General features: G+C 46.1%; 1 protein-coding gene across 1 annotated transcript; it reads left to right on the top strand.

The window, feature by feature from the left end:
• Nucleotides 1–3288: 3288 nt before the first annotated feature.
• LOC132571164 (zinc finger protein 420-like) lies at nucleotides 3289–15565 on the top strand. The gene is made up of 4 exons (XM_060237845.1): nucleotides 3289–3430; nucleotides 6366–6534; nucleotides 10076–10183; nucleotides 13544–15565. Exons 2-4 carry the CDS (start codon nucleotides 6381–6383, stop codon nucleotides 15529–15531), a joined length of 2250 nt encoding a protein of 749 aa, XP_060093828.1. The 5' UTR covers nucleotides 3289–3430; nucleotides 6366–6380; the 3' UTR covers nucleotides 15532–15565.
• The last annotated feature ends 3796 nt before the right edge of the window (nucleotides 15566–19361 follow it).

Here is a 19361-nt window from a genome sequence, read left to right as displayed (position 1 = left end):
ATTTAGTTTAATTTTATTTTTCGTGGTATTTTGGTAAAATGCCAATTTTATATGTGTCTTTAGGGGGGAGGGTCTGTAAATCACAGATACCTTGGTCTGATAGTGGCTAATGCCCTGGAGACAGGGGGAGTCCTGAACAGGAGGAGGTCTTTTGCAGACCAGTCACCAGCTGGTACCTTGACTTCTTTGGAGCAGCTAATCTTTCTGACCAGCTGGGAAGGGGAAGAGCAGGGAAAATTCACTGCTTGAAAGAGGAGCCTTCAAGAGTCCAAACTAAGCAACACTGAGCCAGCTTCCAAGTGACTTCTCCTTCACAGTGTGAGAGCCATCATGGAAATGCATGACACTCTCATAGCACCGTGTCTCTTGTAGGGGAGACTCAAGTCTACATAATGACACCCGGACTTTGTCCCACCACAACACTGACTGTAAAGAGCAATGGTTTACTTTTCCCTTTGGGGAGGAAACCTCAAGAATTCTTACTAAGTGTGGTATAGCAGTTCAGAGTGTCAGACTAGGGGCGGGGAGTCTGAGGGCTGCCAGGCCTCATGTTCACCAGCAGGGGATGGGGGTGGGGAGAGTTGCCAGATCTAGGTTGGGAAATTCCTGGAGATTTGGGGCTGGAGCCTGGGGAGGACAGGGACCTCAGTGGGTTACGCCAGAGTCCACCCTCCAATAGTCCCTCTAAGCTGTGAAATCTTGTGAGCAAAAATTTAATTCTGTGAGCTACTGGCATTAAAGTTGTGAGCTTCCGCATAAATGAGTTTGCTCTGGAGCCATTTTTCCTGAGCTAAGACACAAATGTGTGAGCCAGAGGCTAAAAAACTATGAGCTAGCTCACACTAACTCAGAGGGAACACTGCCTCCAAAGCATCTATTTTCTGCAGGGGAACTGATCTCTGTAGCCTGGGGATGAGCTGTTATTCCAGGGGATTCCCAGGTAACACCTGGAAACTGGCATCCCTATGACCTGGGTTCAGATCCTGACTCCATTAAATAGCTTGTAGGATGGCCTGAGGCTGGTCACTCACGCTCAGGTATCCTACCTCACAAGGCAAGGATAAAAAACAGCAGAGGAGAATCCTCTATATTCTTGGTGCTTGGGAGAAAAGGCAACAGTGTGAGGGCTTCTAGTGTCTTGGCCCCGCTGACGGACCTCCTGATGGCACCTGGCCACTGTGTGACACAGAGTGTTGGACTGGATGGGTCATTTGGCCTGATACAACATGGCTTCTCTTATGTTCTTATGTAGGAGCAGGTCATTGGGACAATACCAGCCAGATCTCCAGTGGGATATTCTCACTCCCCTCTCAGGAAAATGGCCCTTCAGTGAGGGAGGGAAAGGCAGCCCAGCTCCGAGGCTGGGACAGAAGTTGTTCCTTTGCTCCGTGTCCCCTCTAGCCTCCCCTTTTCCCTGGGTTGGTGCCAGGAGGTACAGTGACTGAGGGGTATGTAGTATGAGTCCAAGGCTGTGAGTAGGAATGAATAGAGCAACAAGAAACTGTGAAAGTGACACAATAAAGTTGTATCCAAACTAAAGTATCTATTTTTCTTATATGCAGTACAAAGACATGTGAAATGCTCATTTGGAGAACCATTAATATGTCTTGTTCAAAGTCCAGAATTCTTAAGGTTGAAATATGAACTCATAGAGGCTAAGCTCAAAAACAATGTACAATTTAGCATACATAGTAGCCTCTTACAATACCAGAAAATGGGGAGACTCCCAGCAAAGCCCAGAATGTAGTGTCCAAATTCACTTTTGATAGTTTCAGCTAGGCTTCATTTTGGGCAGGAGCTCACAGGAACCTCTACATTTTATTGCGCTCTTTCTTTCTTATCCCCTTCCCCAAATAAAGTTGCTTCTGGGCTCCATTGTTCAAACCCCTGTGAGAATTTTGCTGAACTCTTAAGATTTAAAACATACAAAAAACCTGTGAAATATTAACTAAATATTAAACGAAAATATCAATGATGAACACTGTTCAGACCTCTTAAAGCAGCAACAGCTATGAAACAAATACTTCTCGTTAGAATTCAAAATATTATATTATTATTCCAAAAACCATTCCTTTCAATAGTCGATTACAAAATTGGATACAAAAAGTACAAAAATTCACAGTCCATATTCATGTATACATGTCAGTTTCCGACTTTAGAGCCTTCAAAGAGGATCCACCTGCTTCCGTGGGATGAATTAAAGTGCCAGTGCTCACAATGACACTACAGATGTTTTGCGGTCTCAAAAAGTTCTTTTTTGGCTTTACAAAATCGCCAGTCTAGTGGCTTCATATATTCAAAGCAGATGAAATTTAAAAGTGGGTATGACACAAGCCTCTGCTGGGAACGCACATGTATTGCCGTTTCTGACTGATCCTTCATTGAAGAGGCATCTCCCACTTATCACTTCACAACAGACCACTCACACAGCACTATGCTCTGCTTAACCCACCCAACTACATGTATTTCAGTCCACTGTACCTTATCCCCTCATCTGAAGAAGTATGGGAAAGCAGGAGTCAAGTGCCACCTTTCAGACCAACCAACCAACCAGACCAAATGGCCAAGCCACACTGTTTCACCATGTGATCACAGCCAGTTTGCCCTCTTAATCAACAAACTGCATCTATTTCAGCCCACAATACCTGATCCCCTCGTCTGATGAAGCACGCTTAGAGAGCACCCGAAAGCTTACGTTCTGAATAAAACTTGGTTGGTCTTAAAGGTGCCTCTGAGATCCCTCGCCGCTGAGATCCCCCGTTCATAGTGTCGCATCTGCCTTTGGATTGGTAATGGGTTTGCCACCGTCTAATATGCAAAAAAAGCCCTGATCCAATATATGAAAGCACACACACACACAAAAAGACTCAGAATGCATTTGCATGCTGGTTTTTTTTTGAAAGAGTACTTTAAAACCACCAAGATATCTAGGGGTTTAAGGATCCAGAAAGCCCCCACCCTTTTTGCTGACACTGAAGAATTCAAGAAAAAATGGGCAGCAGTCTTAATAAGTGTGCATTGGACTGAATGCTATTAATCCGGTAGATGAGTGATACTTAGTGGTCATAGTTAGCGGTTCTTTCTTCTTTTCATGCCTGAGAATTCCTTTGAAGCAGAGTTGCAAGAAAGGAGGTCGCGGAAGGATCCTAAAGAGAGCCGGAGAGAAATGCTCTCATCCAAATATTTGCCTATTTTGTTCTTGTAGCGGGGAACTACAATTCCCAAAATCCCGTGCAAACCACAGGGCAGACTCGACAGATTCCGATGACTGTATCTGTGGGTCTGTCTTTGTATTTGGCTGCTTCCTAGAGAGGACAGGGAAGCTGAGACTGGTAGATTAAGGCTGACGCTTTGTTCCTTGGAGGACAACCTTATAGATCTGTTTTCCAGGTCGGAGGAAGAATTTGGCTTTTGCGCGGCGGCAGCGGAGGTGCGTTCATGCTTCCCGAAAGAGATCTGGGGCAAAAAAGGGGGCGGGGGAAGAATTGCGCCTGGACAGAAAGAGCTGCATAGGTGTCTCGGCGCACCGATGTGTTGTCTGGGAAACACGTTTGGAAGGTGGAGGGATCTTTGCACACGGGATGGTTTCACCCCTTGCGTATTTTTCACTCTTGCCCGTGCTAAATCTGCAAAAGGTGTCCGAGCTCAGCGGATGGGGCAGAAGCCAGCGCCCTCCAGGAAAAGCGTCGGCCAGAAACCGCCCCCCCCCCTTCGAGTCCCCAGTTCGGGGGTTCAATTCAGCCCCTGCCTTTTGAGCCGGAGGGAAATTTCCCAGTGCTAAACATTTTCCCCCTTTGCTGCTAAGTGGAAGCAGCCTCTTCCGCCTCCTCCACTTCTCTTCCCTCCTTTTTAGCCGGCAGGGTCCTCTGTTATGGGATTGGATACAAATATGGAGCAGAGGTCCATCAGTGGCTATGAGCCACAGTGTGTGTGTGTGTGTATTGGCCACTGTGTAACACAGAGTGTTGGACTGGATCGGCCATTGGCCTGATCCAACATGGCTTCTCTTACGTTCTTATGTTAGGTGGGGCCTGTCGATCTCAGCAGTTATATCCCCACTGAAGACCTTCTCAGGCTTCACGCTGACATCTCCAGGAATTTCCCCACCCAGAATTGGTAACCCTGGCCCTAATCCTCCACCCCTCCTAGGATTAATAATTTGGATTGAGGGTCAATACTTCCTCTTAAATCTTGGGAGCAAAAATTCTACTTTGTGAGCTACTGGTATTAAAGTTGTGAGCGACTGCATCCATGGCTCTGGGACCATTTTTCCTGAGCTAAGACTAAAATGTGTGAGCCAGAGGCTTAAAAACTGTGAGGTAGTTAGCACACTAACTCAGTTTAGAGGGAACACTGCTGAGGGTATAGCTCGGCAGGCTGCCAGTGATGGGATGCTGCTCCAATCCAAGAGCTTCCTGCACACAGAAGAAGATAAGAAGAAGAAGATATTGGATTTATATCCCGCCCTCCACTCCGAAGAGTCTCAGAGTGGCTCACAATCTCCTTTATCCTCCTCCCCCACAACAGACACCCTGTGAGGTGGGTGGGGCTGAGAGGACTCACAGCAGCTGCCCTTTCAAGGACAGTCTCAGAGCAGCTCACAATCTCCTTTACCTTCCTCCCCCACAACAGACACCCTGTGAGGTGGGTGGGGCTGAGAGGACTCACAGCAGCTGCCCTTTCAAGGACAGTCTCAGAGCGGCTCACAATCTCCTTTACCTTCCTCCCCCACAACAGACACCCTGTGAGGTGGGTGGGGCTGGAGAGGGCTCTCACAGCAGCTGCCCTTTCAAGGACAACCTCTGCCAGAGCTATGGCTGACCCAAGGCCATCTCAGCAGGTGCAAGTGGAGGAGTGGGGAATCAAACCCGGTTCTCCCAGATAAGAGTCCGCACACTTAACCACTACACCAAACTGGCTCTTCAGGAAGAGCCACCTTGGTAGCCTTTTCATTTCATTTTTTTTAAAATATCAATATATTTCCAGCATTTCCTTGCTGCTTTTCTTTCTTACAGAGTTCAAGGCAGTTTACAGCATAGGTAAAACACATAAAAATAGAATATATTTTAAATATTAAAACTAACATTTAAAGTCACAACTCAGTACTGCTGGTAAACTTAAGCCAATGTAGTCCTAAATGAAACCAGCTTGAACTGCCCTCTAAAAATTGCCAGTGAGGTGGCCAGGGACGTCTCTCTGGGGAGGTTGTCCCATAATTGTGGGACTGCCACTGAAAAGGCCCTCTCTTGTGAGCCCACCAGACACATTTATTTGATTGCTGGGATGGTCAGGAGGGCCTCTTCCGCTCTTGGTGATCTTGAAATACAACAGCTGGAGCACATTATAGATTTAACAATGCAGGTGACTCTTCAATGCTCCTCCTTTCATACACCGCATGTGGCAACCGAAACTCTGAAAGAAAGGACATTAGTTTGACCTGTGTTGAACACAGAGTGTTATCTTTCTTTATTCCCCACAGCTCTCCCCAATGGAGACTCAAAACACCACATCACATTGTTTGCCTTTCTCCATTTTATCCCCACCACAACAACCCTGTGAGGTAGACTAGCCTGAGGGAGTGAGAGGCCCAGAGTCACCCAGGGAGCTTCCATAGCAGGGTGTGGATCGGAACCCGAATCTCCCAGATCCCAGTCCAACACACAGGGCTTTTTTTGTAGCAGGAACTCCTTTGCATATTAGGCCACACATCCCTAATGTAGCCAATCCTGGAGCTTATGGGGCTCTTAGTACAGGGCCTACTGTAAGATCCAGGAGGATTGGCTACATCAGGGAGGTGTGGCCTAATATTCAAAGGAGTTCCTGCTACAAAAAAAGCCCTGCCAACACACTAACCTGTACGCTACTCTGGCTCTCATTCACGTTCTGTGAGGTCTCGTTCATGTTTCTGTGAGGTCAATTCACTCAATTCACGTTCAGAATCAGAAAGACACACACGTAAATAATCCAGCACAAATGCAGCAAATTTTAAATGGTAATGGGGGAGGGGAAGACCCAGTATTTCGTCCAATACACAGGCACTTCTCTTTATATTTATAGAGATCAAAGATATTATTGTAGATAAGGGAACAGTCCATCTGTGTTTGCTTGCATTGAATTCCATGCAAATTTCAAGCAAACTGGATGCAAGAGAAGTCTGGCTAGCAGCATGTCTCTGAATCTGTGTTTCTTAGAGCCTTGTTCCAAGATGGCACTCCTCTCATTTCCCCAGATTATATATGACTCTTGCAATATTCTTCAGAGTCTGAAAAGACACATTTATTTTTCTTGCCATGAGTTTGACTTTTCCATATGTTTCCTTCCTGTGACTCACCTGTGGGATTCTGCTTTCCTGTGTGAACACTCAGGGACAGTCAGAGAAGATGAATGGGGGAAATCCTCCTTCCGGGCCCCCGGTGTCCTTCGAAGAGGTGGCTGTGTTCTTCACGGAGGAAGAATGGGCTCTGCTGGATCGTGCCCAAAGAGCTCTGTACTGGGAAGTCATGCAGGAGAATTGCGAGATGGCAGCCTCTCTGGGTAAGGCTTTTGGCCCTTTTATCCTGAACACGGAAGAGGAGGGATGAGGGAGTGTCTGTAACAAGTCCAGGCCATTGCAATCAGGTATCGAATCCCCCAAATTTCAGATCCCCAGGCTTCACTGTCCCCATCTGGACTGACCAGCTTGCTTAGGCCCCAGAGATCTCTTCTTGGTATATTTAAAACTGCCTGGAGAAATGAATATTTTTGGACAGACTGCCCCATGCGGCCTGTAAATCAGCCCATGAACATGTGTGATGGAGGGAGGGGGGCCTGGGAGTCTCCTCCCTTTTCCCTTGAGCTATGAGAGCACAGGTAATTGAGTCCAGGCCGTCTATCCCACTCCAAGGGGCAAGTTTTACAGTTCTGTTACCAAGGATAAGAACATAAGAGAAGCCATGTTGGATCAGGCCAAAGGCCCATCCAGTCCAACACTCTGTGTCACACAGTGGCCAAAAAAACTCCAAGTGCCTCAGGAGGTCCACCAGTGGGGCCAGGACACTAGAAGCCCTCCCACTGTGCCCTCCCAAGCACCAAGAATACAGAGCATCACTGCCCCAGACAGAGAGTTCCAACAATACACTTATTTATTTATTTATTTTAGATCCCGCCCTCCCCGCCAAAGGCAGGCTCATAGCTAATAGCCACTGATAGATGTGTAAAACAGTTTAGTGGATTAAGTTGCCAACCTCCAGCTGGGAGAGAAAGCGAAAAGCTTCCGTGATTACCAGCCTCACAATGAGAAGCAATAACAATGTTATGAAGTCTGATGTTATTATAAATCACATTAAAGGCAAAATCAATGCAGTTCCTTATACAAAACAGAACATCAATGCACACCTTTGCTTTGAGAGACTTGAATTTTTTGGCGTTGACACCTTTGTATCTGAAATAGATTTTTGAAGCTTGAAGCATTTGTGAAACAAGGCATTAGTATATCCTTGTCGCAAAGATTGGACTGCCTTATGAACTGAATATGAACTTATTGTGACATCAGTCTTCCTCCGCGTAACATCGGACTTTTTGGCAAGAAGACAACACTGGTCTGCTCTAAAATTGGACTTTACTTCCGATGGTTATTTTGTGATGTTCTGTTTTGTATAAGGAACTGCATGGATTTTGCCTTTAATGTGATTTATAACAACACCAGACTTCATAACATTGTTATTGTTTTTCATTGGTGCGGCTGGTAATCACGGAAGCTTTTCGCTTTCTCTCCTTGCTACTTATTACCGTGATTCTCTTGTGTGGTTGCTTAACCTCCAGCTGAGGCCTGGGGTTCTCCTGGAATGACAATTGATCTCCAGACTACAAAGATCAGTTCCTCTGTAGGACACGGGCAGCCTCGGGACATAACGAGATGTGAGGCCTTTCTCCAGTTGAACTTGGGATGATGACAGCATTTTAATGCTTGATGGGAAATTTTTGAAAGCTATGAAGGCTAGATCCTGATCGGGATTGCAGTGGGCCAGGTGTATTTATTTCTCCCCCCTGCTAGGCACTAAAATAGCAACAGCTTCCCTGGTTCCAACCCAGGTATTCTATCCCATCTAGTTGTCTCCTTAGACGGTGGACTCCATAGAGCAGGGGTGTCAAACATGCAGCCTAGGGGCTGAATCAGGCCCCCGGAGGGCTCCTCTCAGGCCCCCAAGCAACTGGCTTTTGTCTGCTTCCTTCTCCCTCTCTCTTGCTTCCGTCTGCATCTCAGCTTGCTTTGCAAGGTTTGCTCAATCGCACAGGAGCTACAGAGCGAAACCTCTATTTTCTCCATTGGTTGAGGCTCCTCCCCCTCCTTCCTTTACCCAGTTCCCTGGATCCCAAGGGAGAAATACAAAGAAAGCACCTTTAAGGCCAACAAGTGCTAATGTTTTAAGTTTTATTTTGTTTTTTTAAAATCTTTAGTCATATTTGTCTATGTCCTTTAAAAAGCTTATGTCTCTGCTACCTAATCTTAAATAGGTACACACGTGGCCTGGCCCGACATGGCCCGGCCCCACAAGGTTTCCTTTATGTCAGATCTGGCCTTCATAAATGAGTTCGACACCCCTGCCACAGAGTGTAGGAGAAAAGGACGTTCTAGCGGGGTTATAGAGGATGGATGCTGCAGGATTTTTTTCTTCTGTGGCATCGGATCCCTGCTGAACTCCCTCCCCTCCTTAAACCCTGATCCCCAAACCTCCCAAACCAGAGCTGGCAATATTAGTGATGGGACAGATGTACTGAAAAGGGAAAAATATATATAGGACGTAGGCAATAAAACACAATTACTTAATAGCCAGCACTTAAATTCTACATCTCTTCCAATTTTAATACCCATCACCTTCCTTCTGGCACCTGGGGCTTGTTGGCACCCAGTGGCAGGCTCAACCAATGAGAGCAGTGCCCTGAACCAGTTGATGGGAGCTGAATCCGGGGCAGCAGTGAAGAGCTGTCAGTTGAAGCATTATGGTCCCCTTTTATAAATTTCATACTAAGAAGGTCTTTGTTTGTCTGACATGGTTGGAACTATCTTCCTTATTTGAACTGTTGACAAGATGGTTTTGTTACTATATGACAGGGGTGGCCAAACTGTGGCTCGGGAGCCACTTGTGGCTCTTTCACAAATATTGTGTGGCTCTTGAAGCCCCCACTGCCCTGTTGGCCGGCAGCTTGCAGAATCCATTTAAAGTTAAAGTTGCTTTCTTTCCACCTCTCCCTTCCTCCCTTTTTTATTTTCCTTCCTTCCCTTGTTAAGCAAGTTTGGCACCCCTGCTATATGATGTAGCTCCATTTAAGCATCTGCAGAAAAATAAATTATTATTATTATTGTCATCATCATTTTATTATTTGTTATGTGCTTTTTGTACGTTGGCTTATTGTGGTCTCCCCTGCTGTACTATCCTACTTCGCTGTTTTGCTGCATCGTATTGTTATGCTGTCTGGTCTTGCTGAACTATTCTGTTGGATGGTATATTGAAATTGGTTTTACTGTAATGCTGTTTTATTGTCATGTTGATTTTATTATGATTTTACTATTCATGTTGTATTCTGCCCTGAGCCCCTATGGGGAACGGGCGGAATATAAATAAACAGATAATAATAATAACTCACCATTCTGTATTGTGTTATACGTACATCAGTTTTTGTATTTTGTTTGGTTAACTTTAATAAAATAATTTTTTAAAAAAGAGCTTGTCAGGAGGAGGTTGGGTTAGTTGTGTCTAGGGTGGGTGGGCTGAGAATTGCTAGCCGGAAATTGTGAGTGAGGAAAAAGGAGGTAGTTTATCTGGCATGTGAACTAGAGAGGTATCAGATCATTGGTGAAGTTTCCCTGTTTGGGGGACTGAATGTACTGAGGCGTTTCACAGTGGTCACCTAAAAACTGCTACGTTCTTCCAATAATGCTTGCATTGCGTTTGCTTCCAGCTTTTGCTTATTTTCAGATGAGGGGCTTGTAAATAGTTTTAATAACCCCCACAAAAGCCTGGGTGTATTATTGATACCATAAGCATTCTTGGAAAGTCTACATGCCTTTGTGGTGTTTTTCTTTTCCCCCCCGAAGGACTTTGGGTGCCTGGACCATTCCTCGATTCGCAGCACCATCCAAGAGAAATGCGGTTCCTCTGGACCTCTGAGGAATCGGGAAGATGTGCAAGTGTCCCTTTTACAGGTAAGGGGAGGCAGAAATATTGCACAAAGACTGTTTCAGTTCATTCTACAGGACTTCTTTTCTGAGGGACTTCCACATATTTCCGTTTTCTCTAATCAAGAGCACCATCTATGTCGAAGGTGTCCAGTTCTCATGGTGGCACATCTCATGGGTGTGACCCTTGGAAGAGTAGCCAAGTCTGGGCCCAGTGAGACTTGATGCTACATGTACAGCTGCTCCAAGGAACAGCATTCGCAGGTCTGGTTCCTTCCTCCTCACCTTGTTTGATTATCTCAGCCTATTTTGTTTCACTCAGGATGGATCTCTCTGGGTTTTCCTCCTGTAGTGTGACATTGCGTGACATCGTCACAGTTCTTGAGGCTGTTGTTTGTAAAGTAAAGTAAGTAAAGTAAATCCATTTTTATATCCCGCCCTCCCCCGCCAAAGGCGGGCTCAGGGCGGCTCACAGACATGGAACACCATGATTAGAATAAAATACAATGTAAACAAGAGTTTAAAATACAATTCAATTATATAAATTAATTAAAATAGATAAACAGGTGCTATAAGGTGCTATAGGTCACAATCATACCTAAGATGGCTAGATGGCTACAGGTCAATTTCAATTTAGCCAGGTTCTGTCTTAAAGGCAAGCTGAAAGAGAAAGGTTTTGCAAGCCTGCGGAACTGATTCAGGTCCCGCAGGGCTCTCATCATCTCTGGAAGTTGATTCCACCATTGAGGGGACATTGCTGAAAAGGCTTGCTCCCTGGTTGTCTAACTTCTCTTGGCCCAGGGATTTTTAAAAGATTTTGAGAGCTAGATCTCAGTGCTCTCTGGGGGACATATGGGGAGAGGCAGTCCCTAAGGTAGGCAGGTCCTCGGCCATATAGGGCTTTAAAGGTAATGACCAGCACCTTATAGCGAACACGGTACACAACCGGCAGCCAGTGCAGGTCTCGCAGCCCAGGCTGTACGTGTTCCCACCGAGGTAGTCCCACCAGCAGCCTGGCCGTCGCATTCTGCACTACCTGGAGTTTCCGTGTTCGGTATAAGGGCAGCCCCATGTAGAGGGCATTGCAGTAGTCTAGTCTCGAGGTGACCGTTGCGTGGATCACAGTTGCTAGGTCGCTGCGTTCCAAGAAGGGAGCCAACTGCCTCGCCCTCTTGAGATGGAAGAAGGCGGCTCTAGCAGTGGCAGCTATCTGGGCCTCCATTGATAAAGAGGATTCCAGTAGCACTCCCAGGCTCTTGACCCTGCGCACTGGCATCAGTGGCGCATCGTCAAAAGCCGGTAGGGTGATCTCCCCTCCTGGTCCGCTGCGGCCCACGCAAAGGACCTCAGTCTTCGCCGGATTCAACTTCAGCCCACTCAGCCTGAGCCAGTCAGCCACGGCTTGTAACGCCTGGTCCAGATTTATAGGGACATCACCAGTCCGGCCGTCCATCAATAGATAGAGCTGGGTATCATCAGCGTACTGATGACAGCCAAGCCCGTATCTCCGTGCAATCTGGGCAAGGGGGCGCATAAAGATGTTGAACAGCATCGGGGAGAGAACTGCCCCTTGAGGCACCCCACAGTGAAGTGGGTGTCTCTGAGACAGCTCCCCCCCAATAGCCACCCTTTGTCCCCGACCTTCCAGGAAGGAGGAGAGCCACTGTAAGGCTAGCCCCCGAATTCCTGCGTCGGCGAGGCAGCGGGACAGCAGCCGATGATCGACCATATCGAACGCAGCCGATAGGTCTAGCAGCAGCAATACTGCCGAACCGCCTCGGTCCAGTTGCCGCCGGAGGTCATCCATGAGGGCGATCAAGACTGTCTCTGTCCCATGGCCCGGGCGAAAGCCGGACTGGCATGGGTCCAGGACGGAAGCGTCCTCCAAAAAATCCTGTAACTGCAACGCCACAGCCCTCTCGATAATTTTGCCCAAAAAGGGCAAGTTTGAGACCGGTCGGTATTGTGCCAATTCGTCCGGGTCTGATGTAGCTTTTTTCAGGAGAGGGCTGATGATGGAACAAAAGCAGGCCTGGCCGTTTCTGTGAAACACTCGCTCTGCTTGCAAAGTTCTCATTGTTACATCCTTGAAAGGGTAATGCATGAAAAGAAAATCTTACCATGTGAGGAATGACAGATTATAGTATTGAAACATTAGAACAAAGTAGGAGTCCAGTAGCACCTTTAAGACCAACAAAGGTTTTTTTTTAAAAAAGAAAGAAAACTAAAAAAAAAAAAGTCCAACCAAGTTTTATTCAGAATGTAAGCTTTTGTGTGCGTGCATACTTTATCAGACAATGGAATGGGCTACAGTGAGCAGAGCTACATATAGCTGGTGGGCAGTGGTTTAGAATGCAAAGAGGTACAAAGTCAGAATCCAATGGCAAAATAGTGCAATGAACAAATTGAAAGAACATTTGGTCTGGATAGGATTTGCATGGGAAACCAATAAAACAGTAACCTGTCAGAATGGGAAATGCTGGATTCCTCGTCTGATGAAGTGTGCTTAGAGCACACAAAAGCTTACATTCTAAATTAAACTAAGTTGGTCTTAAAGGTGCAATTGACTCCTATTTTGTTCTACTACTTTAAACCAACACGGCTGCCTACTTGGATCTATCTGCATGTCAGAATGGGAGATTGAGGTAATAAATGTATGTTAATTACTCTGTTACTAGCAAGTCTGGGTTAAAATGAGGACGTATCTTTCTCAGAGGTTTTTCCTGTCCACCTAATTTACTTTTTAACATGTAACATACATATAAACATCATTCTAGTTTGCCATTAGAAAAAAATACATTAAAATATAGTGGAAGATGGGTTTAGTATATATAATGAGATAAACAACCAATATCCATTATTTGGAAAAAGAGGCCAATCCAGGGGCCATTGCACTGCAGAGAAACAGTTCCTCTTTGGTCTGCCCTTCTAGTCTCTCTGTCACCTTCTTCCTCTGTTTTCTGATAGGGCCTACTGTAAGCTCCAGGAGGATTGGCTACATCAGGGTGCATAGGCGAATATGTAGAGGAGTTCCTGCTACAAACAAAGCCCTATATATAACTATAAGTAAGAGAGTTATATACAGGGCTTTGTTTATAGCAGGAACTCCTCTACATATTAGGCCATGCACCCTGATGTAGCCAATCCTCCTGGAGCTTACAGTAGGCCCTATCAGAAGAGCCCTGTAAGCTCTTGGAGGATTGGCTACATCAGGGGTGTGTGGCCTAATATGCAAAGGAGGTCCTGCTATAGAAAAAAAGCCCTGGTTATATAGATGCTCTTCCAGGCCTCTTATTTGGGAAAGTACCATTTGGCAATGGCAGGCTGTGCAAAGTGGCCCTTCTTTCCAGGAAGTCTTATTGGATTTCTCTGTTTCCTTTCCCGCAGGAGATGTCCCAGAGACCGAGAGACGGGAGAACCCAGGAGAGATGTCTTCAGAAAGAGACGAGTATCTGGAGGTGGAACTTTGGGATGGAGATGGACCGCTGAGGCTGTGGAAAAGAAAAAGAGAAGGAGAACAGAATTGGGGCAAGAAATTGGTTGCCAGTCAGGGCAGAAGCAAGAATGAGATCCCAGAGGAAAGCAAAATACAAAAAGAAAATGGAAGTGACAAGTGTATTGTGAAAGGGGAAAAGTTCAGCTGCATGTCCAGTGTTAAGAAAGACCAGAAACTCCAAACAGGCAAGAAAACATATGGCTTATTGGAGTGTGCAGAGTGCTTCAGTTGGAAGGATAGCCCAACATTACACCAGAAGATTCACACAGGAGAGAAGGCCTATAAATGCTTAGAGTGTGGGAAGAGTTACAGATGTAGAGTAAGCCTTATTTCACACCAGCTCATTCACACTGGGGAGAAGCCATTTCAGTGCTCAGACTGTAGCAAGAGCTTTTATAATAAATCAGGCCTTGATCAACATCAGAGGATCCACACAGGGGAGAAGCCCTATCAATGCCTGGAATGTGGGAAGAGCTTCAGACAGAGACACCACCTCACTTCACATCAACTCGTTCACACTGTGGAGAAACGATTTAAGTGTTCAGATTGTGGCATGAGCTTTTCTCATAAATTAGACCTCAGTCAACATAAGAGGATCCACACAGGGGAGAAGCCATATAAATGCTTGGAGTGTGGGAAGAGTTTCAGTCACTGTGTAACCTTCAATACCCATCAAAGGATTCACACAGGAGAGAAGCCCTATCAGTGCTTGGAGTGTGGGAAGGGTTTCAGTCAGCATACTAGCCTCGTTACACATCAAAGGACTCACACAGGAGAAAAGCCCTATCAGTGCCCAGAGTGTGGTAAGAACTTTTCTCAGAGTGCCCACCTCAGTAGCCATCGACAGATTCACACAGCAGAGAAGCGCTATAAATGTTTAGAGTGTGGAAAGAAGTTCGCTCATAGCGGCAACCTCACGGACCATCAACGGATTCACACAGGAGAGAAGCCCTATCAGTGCCCAGAGTGTGGAAAGAGCTACAGATGTAGAGTAAGCCTTCTTGCCCATCAGCTCACTCACACTGGGGAGAAGCTATTTCAGTGCTCAGACTGTAGCAAGAGCTTCTATGATAAATCAGGCCTTAATCAGCATAAGAGGATTCACACAGGGGAGAAGCCTTATCAGTGCTTGGAGTGCGGGAAGAGCTTCCGACAGAGACACCACGTTACTTCACATCAACTCATTCACACTGGGGAGAAGCCATTTAAGTGTTCAGATTGCAGCAAGAGCTTTTCTCATAAATCAGGCCTTAATCAACACAAGAGGATTCACACAGGGGAGAAGCCATATAAATGCTTGGAATGTGGGAGGAGCTTCAGTCAACATGTAAGCCTCATTACACATCAAAGGATCCACACAGGAGATGAACACTATCAGTGCTTGGAGTGTGGTAAGAACTTTTCCCAGAGTAGCAGCCTTGCTAACCATCAACAGATTCATGCAGGAGAGAAGTCCTATAAATGTTTGCAGTGTGGAAAGAACTTCTCCCACAGCGGCAACCTCACTAATCACCAACGGATTCACACAGGAGAGAAGCCCTATCAGTGCTCGGAGTGTGGAAAGGACTTCTCTCAGAGCGGAAACCTCCTTAACCATCAAAGGGTTCACACGGGAGAGAAGCCCTATCAATGCTTGGAGTGCGGGAAGGACTTCTCTCAAAGTAGCCACCTCGCTAGCCATCAACGGACTCACACAGGAGAGAAGTGTTACAAATGCTTGGAGTGTGGGAAGAGCTTTGGACGGAGCGACCACCTTACTTCCCATCGACAGGTTCACACTGGGGCTAAGCCATTTAATTGCTCGGATTGCTGCAAGAGCTTTTCTTATCAATCAAGTCTTAGTAAACATAAGAGGATTCACACAGGAGAGAAACCATAAAAATATTTTGAGAATAGGAAAAGTGTCAGCCCCAGCCTAAAGTTGACTCCCCACCAAAGAATTCACACTAGGTGGGGGAACTTCACCTTGAAGCATTCACACAGTGGAGAAGCCCAAGTCTTCCTCATGAATCTGGTGTTACTGTAGTTATGTTGATCCACGCAGAGAAATTGCACAAATCCCTGTGTTTTTTCCTTTAGAGTGGAGAGAGTTCTCTAGCTGTTTTTCAAGCTCTAATGGGACCCTGCCAATCGTGCAAGATAGAGGGGTTTCTGTCAGAATAGCCATTGTGTGCAGCATCATCATTCTTTATTTACAGTCCAGAGATCAAACCAGGAGGTGGTGTCAGCTGCAAGCATAGCCAGCTTCAAGAGGAGATTGGATAAACATATGGAGCAGAGGTCCATCAGTGGCTATTAGCCGTAGTGTATTGATGGAACTCCCTGTCTAGGGCAGTGATGCTCTATATTCTTGGTGCTTTGGGGGGGGGGGCACAGTGGGAGGGCTTCTAGTGTCCTGTTCCCATTGATGGACCTCCTAATGGCACCTGGTTTTTTGGCCACTGGGTGACACAAAGTGTTGGACTGGATGGGCCATTGACCTGATCCAACATGGGTTCTCTTATGTTCATATGTTCTTAACAACATTCTCACATTATAATGAGAGGTTCTGGATTCATAGCATATAGGCGGAAACATTAAAGGAAAAGTTTGAAGTTTAGAAACTCTCCTATATTTGCTAGGTGTTGATGGATTGAGTTACCAGTTTCCTCAGGAATAAAACTTTACCTCAGAATTTAGAGACTTTGATGGAGGGCTGCCAGGAGGAAGGATGTGTAAAATGTGTCCAATCTGCCTTGGAATTTAGATATATTAGGGGTGAGGTGTATGGAGGACGTGTCCTTGTAGAGTTTACAATGTAATAACATTGTAGTTAACCATTTCAATGGTGCTGGATTGGCAGGGGCAAAGGTGCTGAGGTATGGAACACTTGGGTATCTCCCTGCTAGAAATGCTGAGAACAAAAGATTAAACCAGGCCATAGTGAAGGCTCTGCAGTATTTGGGAAATTCTATAGCAAGGGTGGCCAAACTGTGACTTGGGAGCCACATATGGCTCTCCCATACATATTGTGTGGCTCTTGAAGCCCCCACCGCCCTGGCCAGCTTGGAGAATGCATTTCAAGTTAGTTGCTTTCTTTCCACATCTCTCCCCCCCTATTTTTCTTCCTTCCTTCCGGCTCTCAAACTCTGATAGGGTTGCCAAGTCCAATTCAAGAAATATTTGGGGTTTTTTAGGGTGGAGCCAGGAGACTTTGGGGGTGGAGCCAGGAGCAAGGGTGTGAAAGCATAAGTGAACTCCAAAAGGAGTTCTGGCCATCACATTTAAAGGGACTGCTCACCTTTTTAAATGCCTTCTTCCATAGGAAATAATGAAGGATAGGGGCACCTCCTTTTGGGGCTCATAGAATTGGACCTCCTGGTCCCAGGAAGTTATTCTTGTGCAGTATACGAATAAGGGCAGGTAGTCTACAATTAATTGATGAGGCCTTAATTTTAGCCCATAATCTTGTTTCTAGTAATGGTGGCAACAACTGTTTTGTAGTCAGCCAAGCCTACCTAGAGTGCCCCCACGGGGTCTGGCACTATATTTCATTAGATGGTGTAGAAATAGGCATTGGTCTAAAGTGGAGTGGCTGGGTCTAAAGCCTACTTGTTCTTTAGCTATGAGGGTCTGTCTAGCCCAGGGGTGTCAAACATGTGGCCTGAGGGCCAAATCTGTCCCCCAGACGGCTCCTATCAGGCCTGCGAGCAACTCCGTTATCTGCTTCCTTCTCCGACTCTTGCTTCCTTCTGCATCACAACTTGCTTTGCTAGGCTTGCTCAATCGCACAGGAGCTATAGAGCAAAGCTCCTCCCTTGGGGAGGAAGTGGGGGAAGGAGAGCTAGCTTTGCCAGGCTCTCTCAATTGCACAGCAGTGCTAATGAGCCAAGCCTCTCTTCCTTCTGTTGGCTGAGGCTCAACAAGCCTATGAGGTGGATTAGGCTATGTGTGTGTCTGTTACCTGACATTACATTTGATGACACACATGGCCTAGCCTGACATGACAAGGTGAAGATCTGGCCCTCATAACAAATGAGTTCGACACCCCTGGTCTAGCCAGTCTGAGTTTCCAACATAGGTGTCTCATATATAGCTTACTCACTATGCTGAGCAAACGAATAGGGTGGTAATTAGATGGATTGGATTTGTCTTCTTTTTTTGTGTAGCAGCACAATGATTGTCAAGCCCAATCATTAGGAATCTGTGCTGTCTGGTCAAACGTTGTAAAAAGAGTGATCAGGGCTGAGTTCACACAGACAAATAATGCACTTTCAATCCACTTTCCAACTGGATTTTGCCAGTTCACACAGTAAAATCTAGTTAGAAAGTGCATTGAAAGTGCATTATTTAGTGTGTGCAATCACAGTCCAGGACTGGCAGCCACCACTCAATGTTCATCTTAATTGGCTCTGGTGGTATCATCATTTGTGCCCTGGGACTTTCTGTCTTAAGCGGACCAACTTCAGTTATTGTAACGGGGGGGCCAGGTAAGGAGGTTTCGGATGTTAACATTGCACCGGACCTTGGTATTTGGCTTTGTGGCATAAAGCTAACTCAGAAGGAACACGGATGCTAAGTCACTCAGTTCTCACTTATACCCAGAATTAAACTTTGTTGGTCTTAAAGGTGCTACTGGGCTAAAACTTAGCTGTCATATCTGTTTTTAATTCTTAATTTCCTGCTATTCACAGACCTTACCAACTGCATTATTCCAATCTTAGCTGTACTTATGCATCCCTTCCTGGCAATTAACCCCCACCCCTACCTATATGTAAGGCTTGTATGTATCTGAAGAAGTGTGCATGCACCCAAAAGTTTATACTCGGAATTAAACTTTGCAGGTCTTAAAGGTGCTGGCGAGACTCAAACTTTGTTCTGTTGCTTCACCCCAACATGGCTGCACACCCAGATCCACACATGCTAACGTTATTCAGTTCTTGCATCTGTTTGTAAACGCTTTTATTAAGCTGTATGCTATAATTTGCTGCTATCCTCAGGTTTTACCAACTGTCTTAATTCAATCTTAGCTGTACTTATTGCTCAGTTACTTACTCTAATTGGGCTTTCCTGGCAACAGCTCCCACCCACCCAGACTGAGCTCTACAAGGAAAAGTGGAAGGGGCTGGGAACTGGCAGTCTGGAGAAGAGGAGATTGAGGGGAGAACATGATTGTTAAGTATTTGAAGAGCTGTCACTCAGAAGAGGTCAGGGAGCTGATCCTGTTGGCAGCAGAGGAGAGGACTCACAATAATGGGTTTAAATAGGAGGAATGGTACTGGCCAGATATTAGGAAATCTATTTATCGTAATAGTAGTTCAGCGGTGGAATCTGCTGCCTAGGGAGGTGGTGAGCTCCCCTTCACAGGCAGTCTTTAAACAGCAGATGGACAAGGTTTTAAGGGTGCTTTAGAGTGACTGATCTTGCATTGAGCAGGGGATTGAACTAGAATCAGAGGTGTCAAACATGCAGTTTGGGGGCCGAATCAGGCTCCCAGAGGGCTCCTATCAGGCCCCTGAGCAACTGGGAGCCTGATAGTCTGCCTCCGAATGCTGGTCTCCAGGGGTCTTTCTGTGGGGCAGCTGTTCCTCCCCTGTGGCGGGCGTCCCAGATGCATGCCGCTGGCCACTTTGGGAAATAAGATGCTGGGTGACAGAGACCTTCGGTTTGATCCGGTGGAGCTCTTCTGTTCTTCTGAAAGGCACAGGGCATATGTAGTTACTCTGTCCT

Source organism: Heteronotia binoei, chromosome 5, assembly GCF_032191835.1.
Source record: "Heteronotia binoei isolate CCM8104 ecotype False Entrance Well chromosome 5, APGP_CSIRO_Hbin_v1, whole genome shotgun sequence".
NCBI classification, from domain to species: Eukaryota; Metazoa; Chordata; class Lepidosauria; order Squamata; family Gekkonidae; genus Heteronotia; species Heteronotia binoei.
Note: the sequence above shows the minus strand (reverse complement) of the source record. Positions and strands in the feature narration are given on the sequence as shown.

What these genes read in the sequence shown, in the direction of transcription:
- LOC132571164 (XM_060237845.1), top strand. Translation starts at nt 6,381, where the DNA reads ATGAATGGGGGAAATCCTCCTTCCGGGCCCCCGGTGTCCTTCGAAGAG. An exon ending in CGAGATGGCAGCCTCTCTGG is followed by an intron (nt 6,535 to 10,075) that starts GTAAGGCTTTTG and finishes TCCCCCCCGAAG; the next exon opens with GACTTTGGGTGCCTGGACCA. An exon ending in TGCAAGTGTCCCTTTTACAG is followed by an intron (nt 10,184 to 13,543) that starts GTAAGGGGAGGC and finishes CCTTTCCCGCAG; the next exon opens with GAGATGTCCCAGAGACCGAG.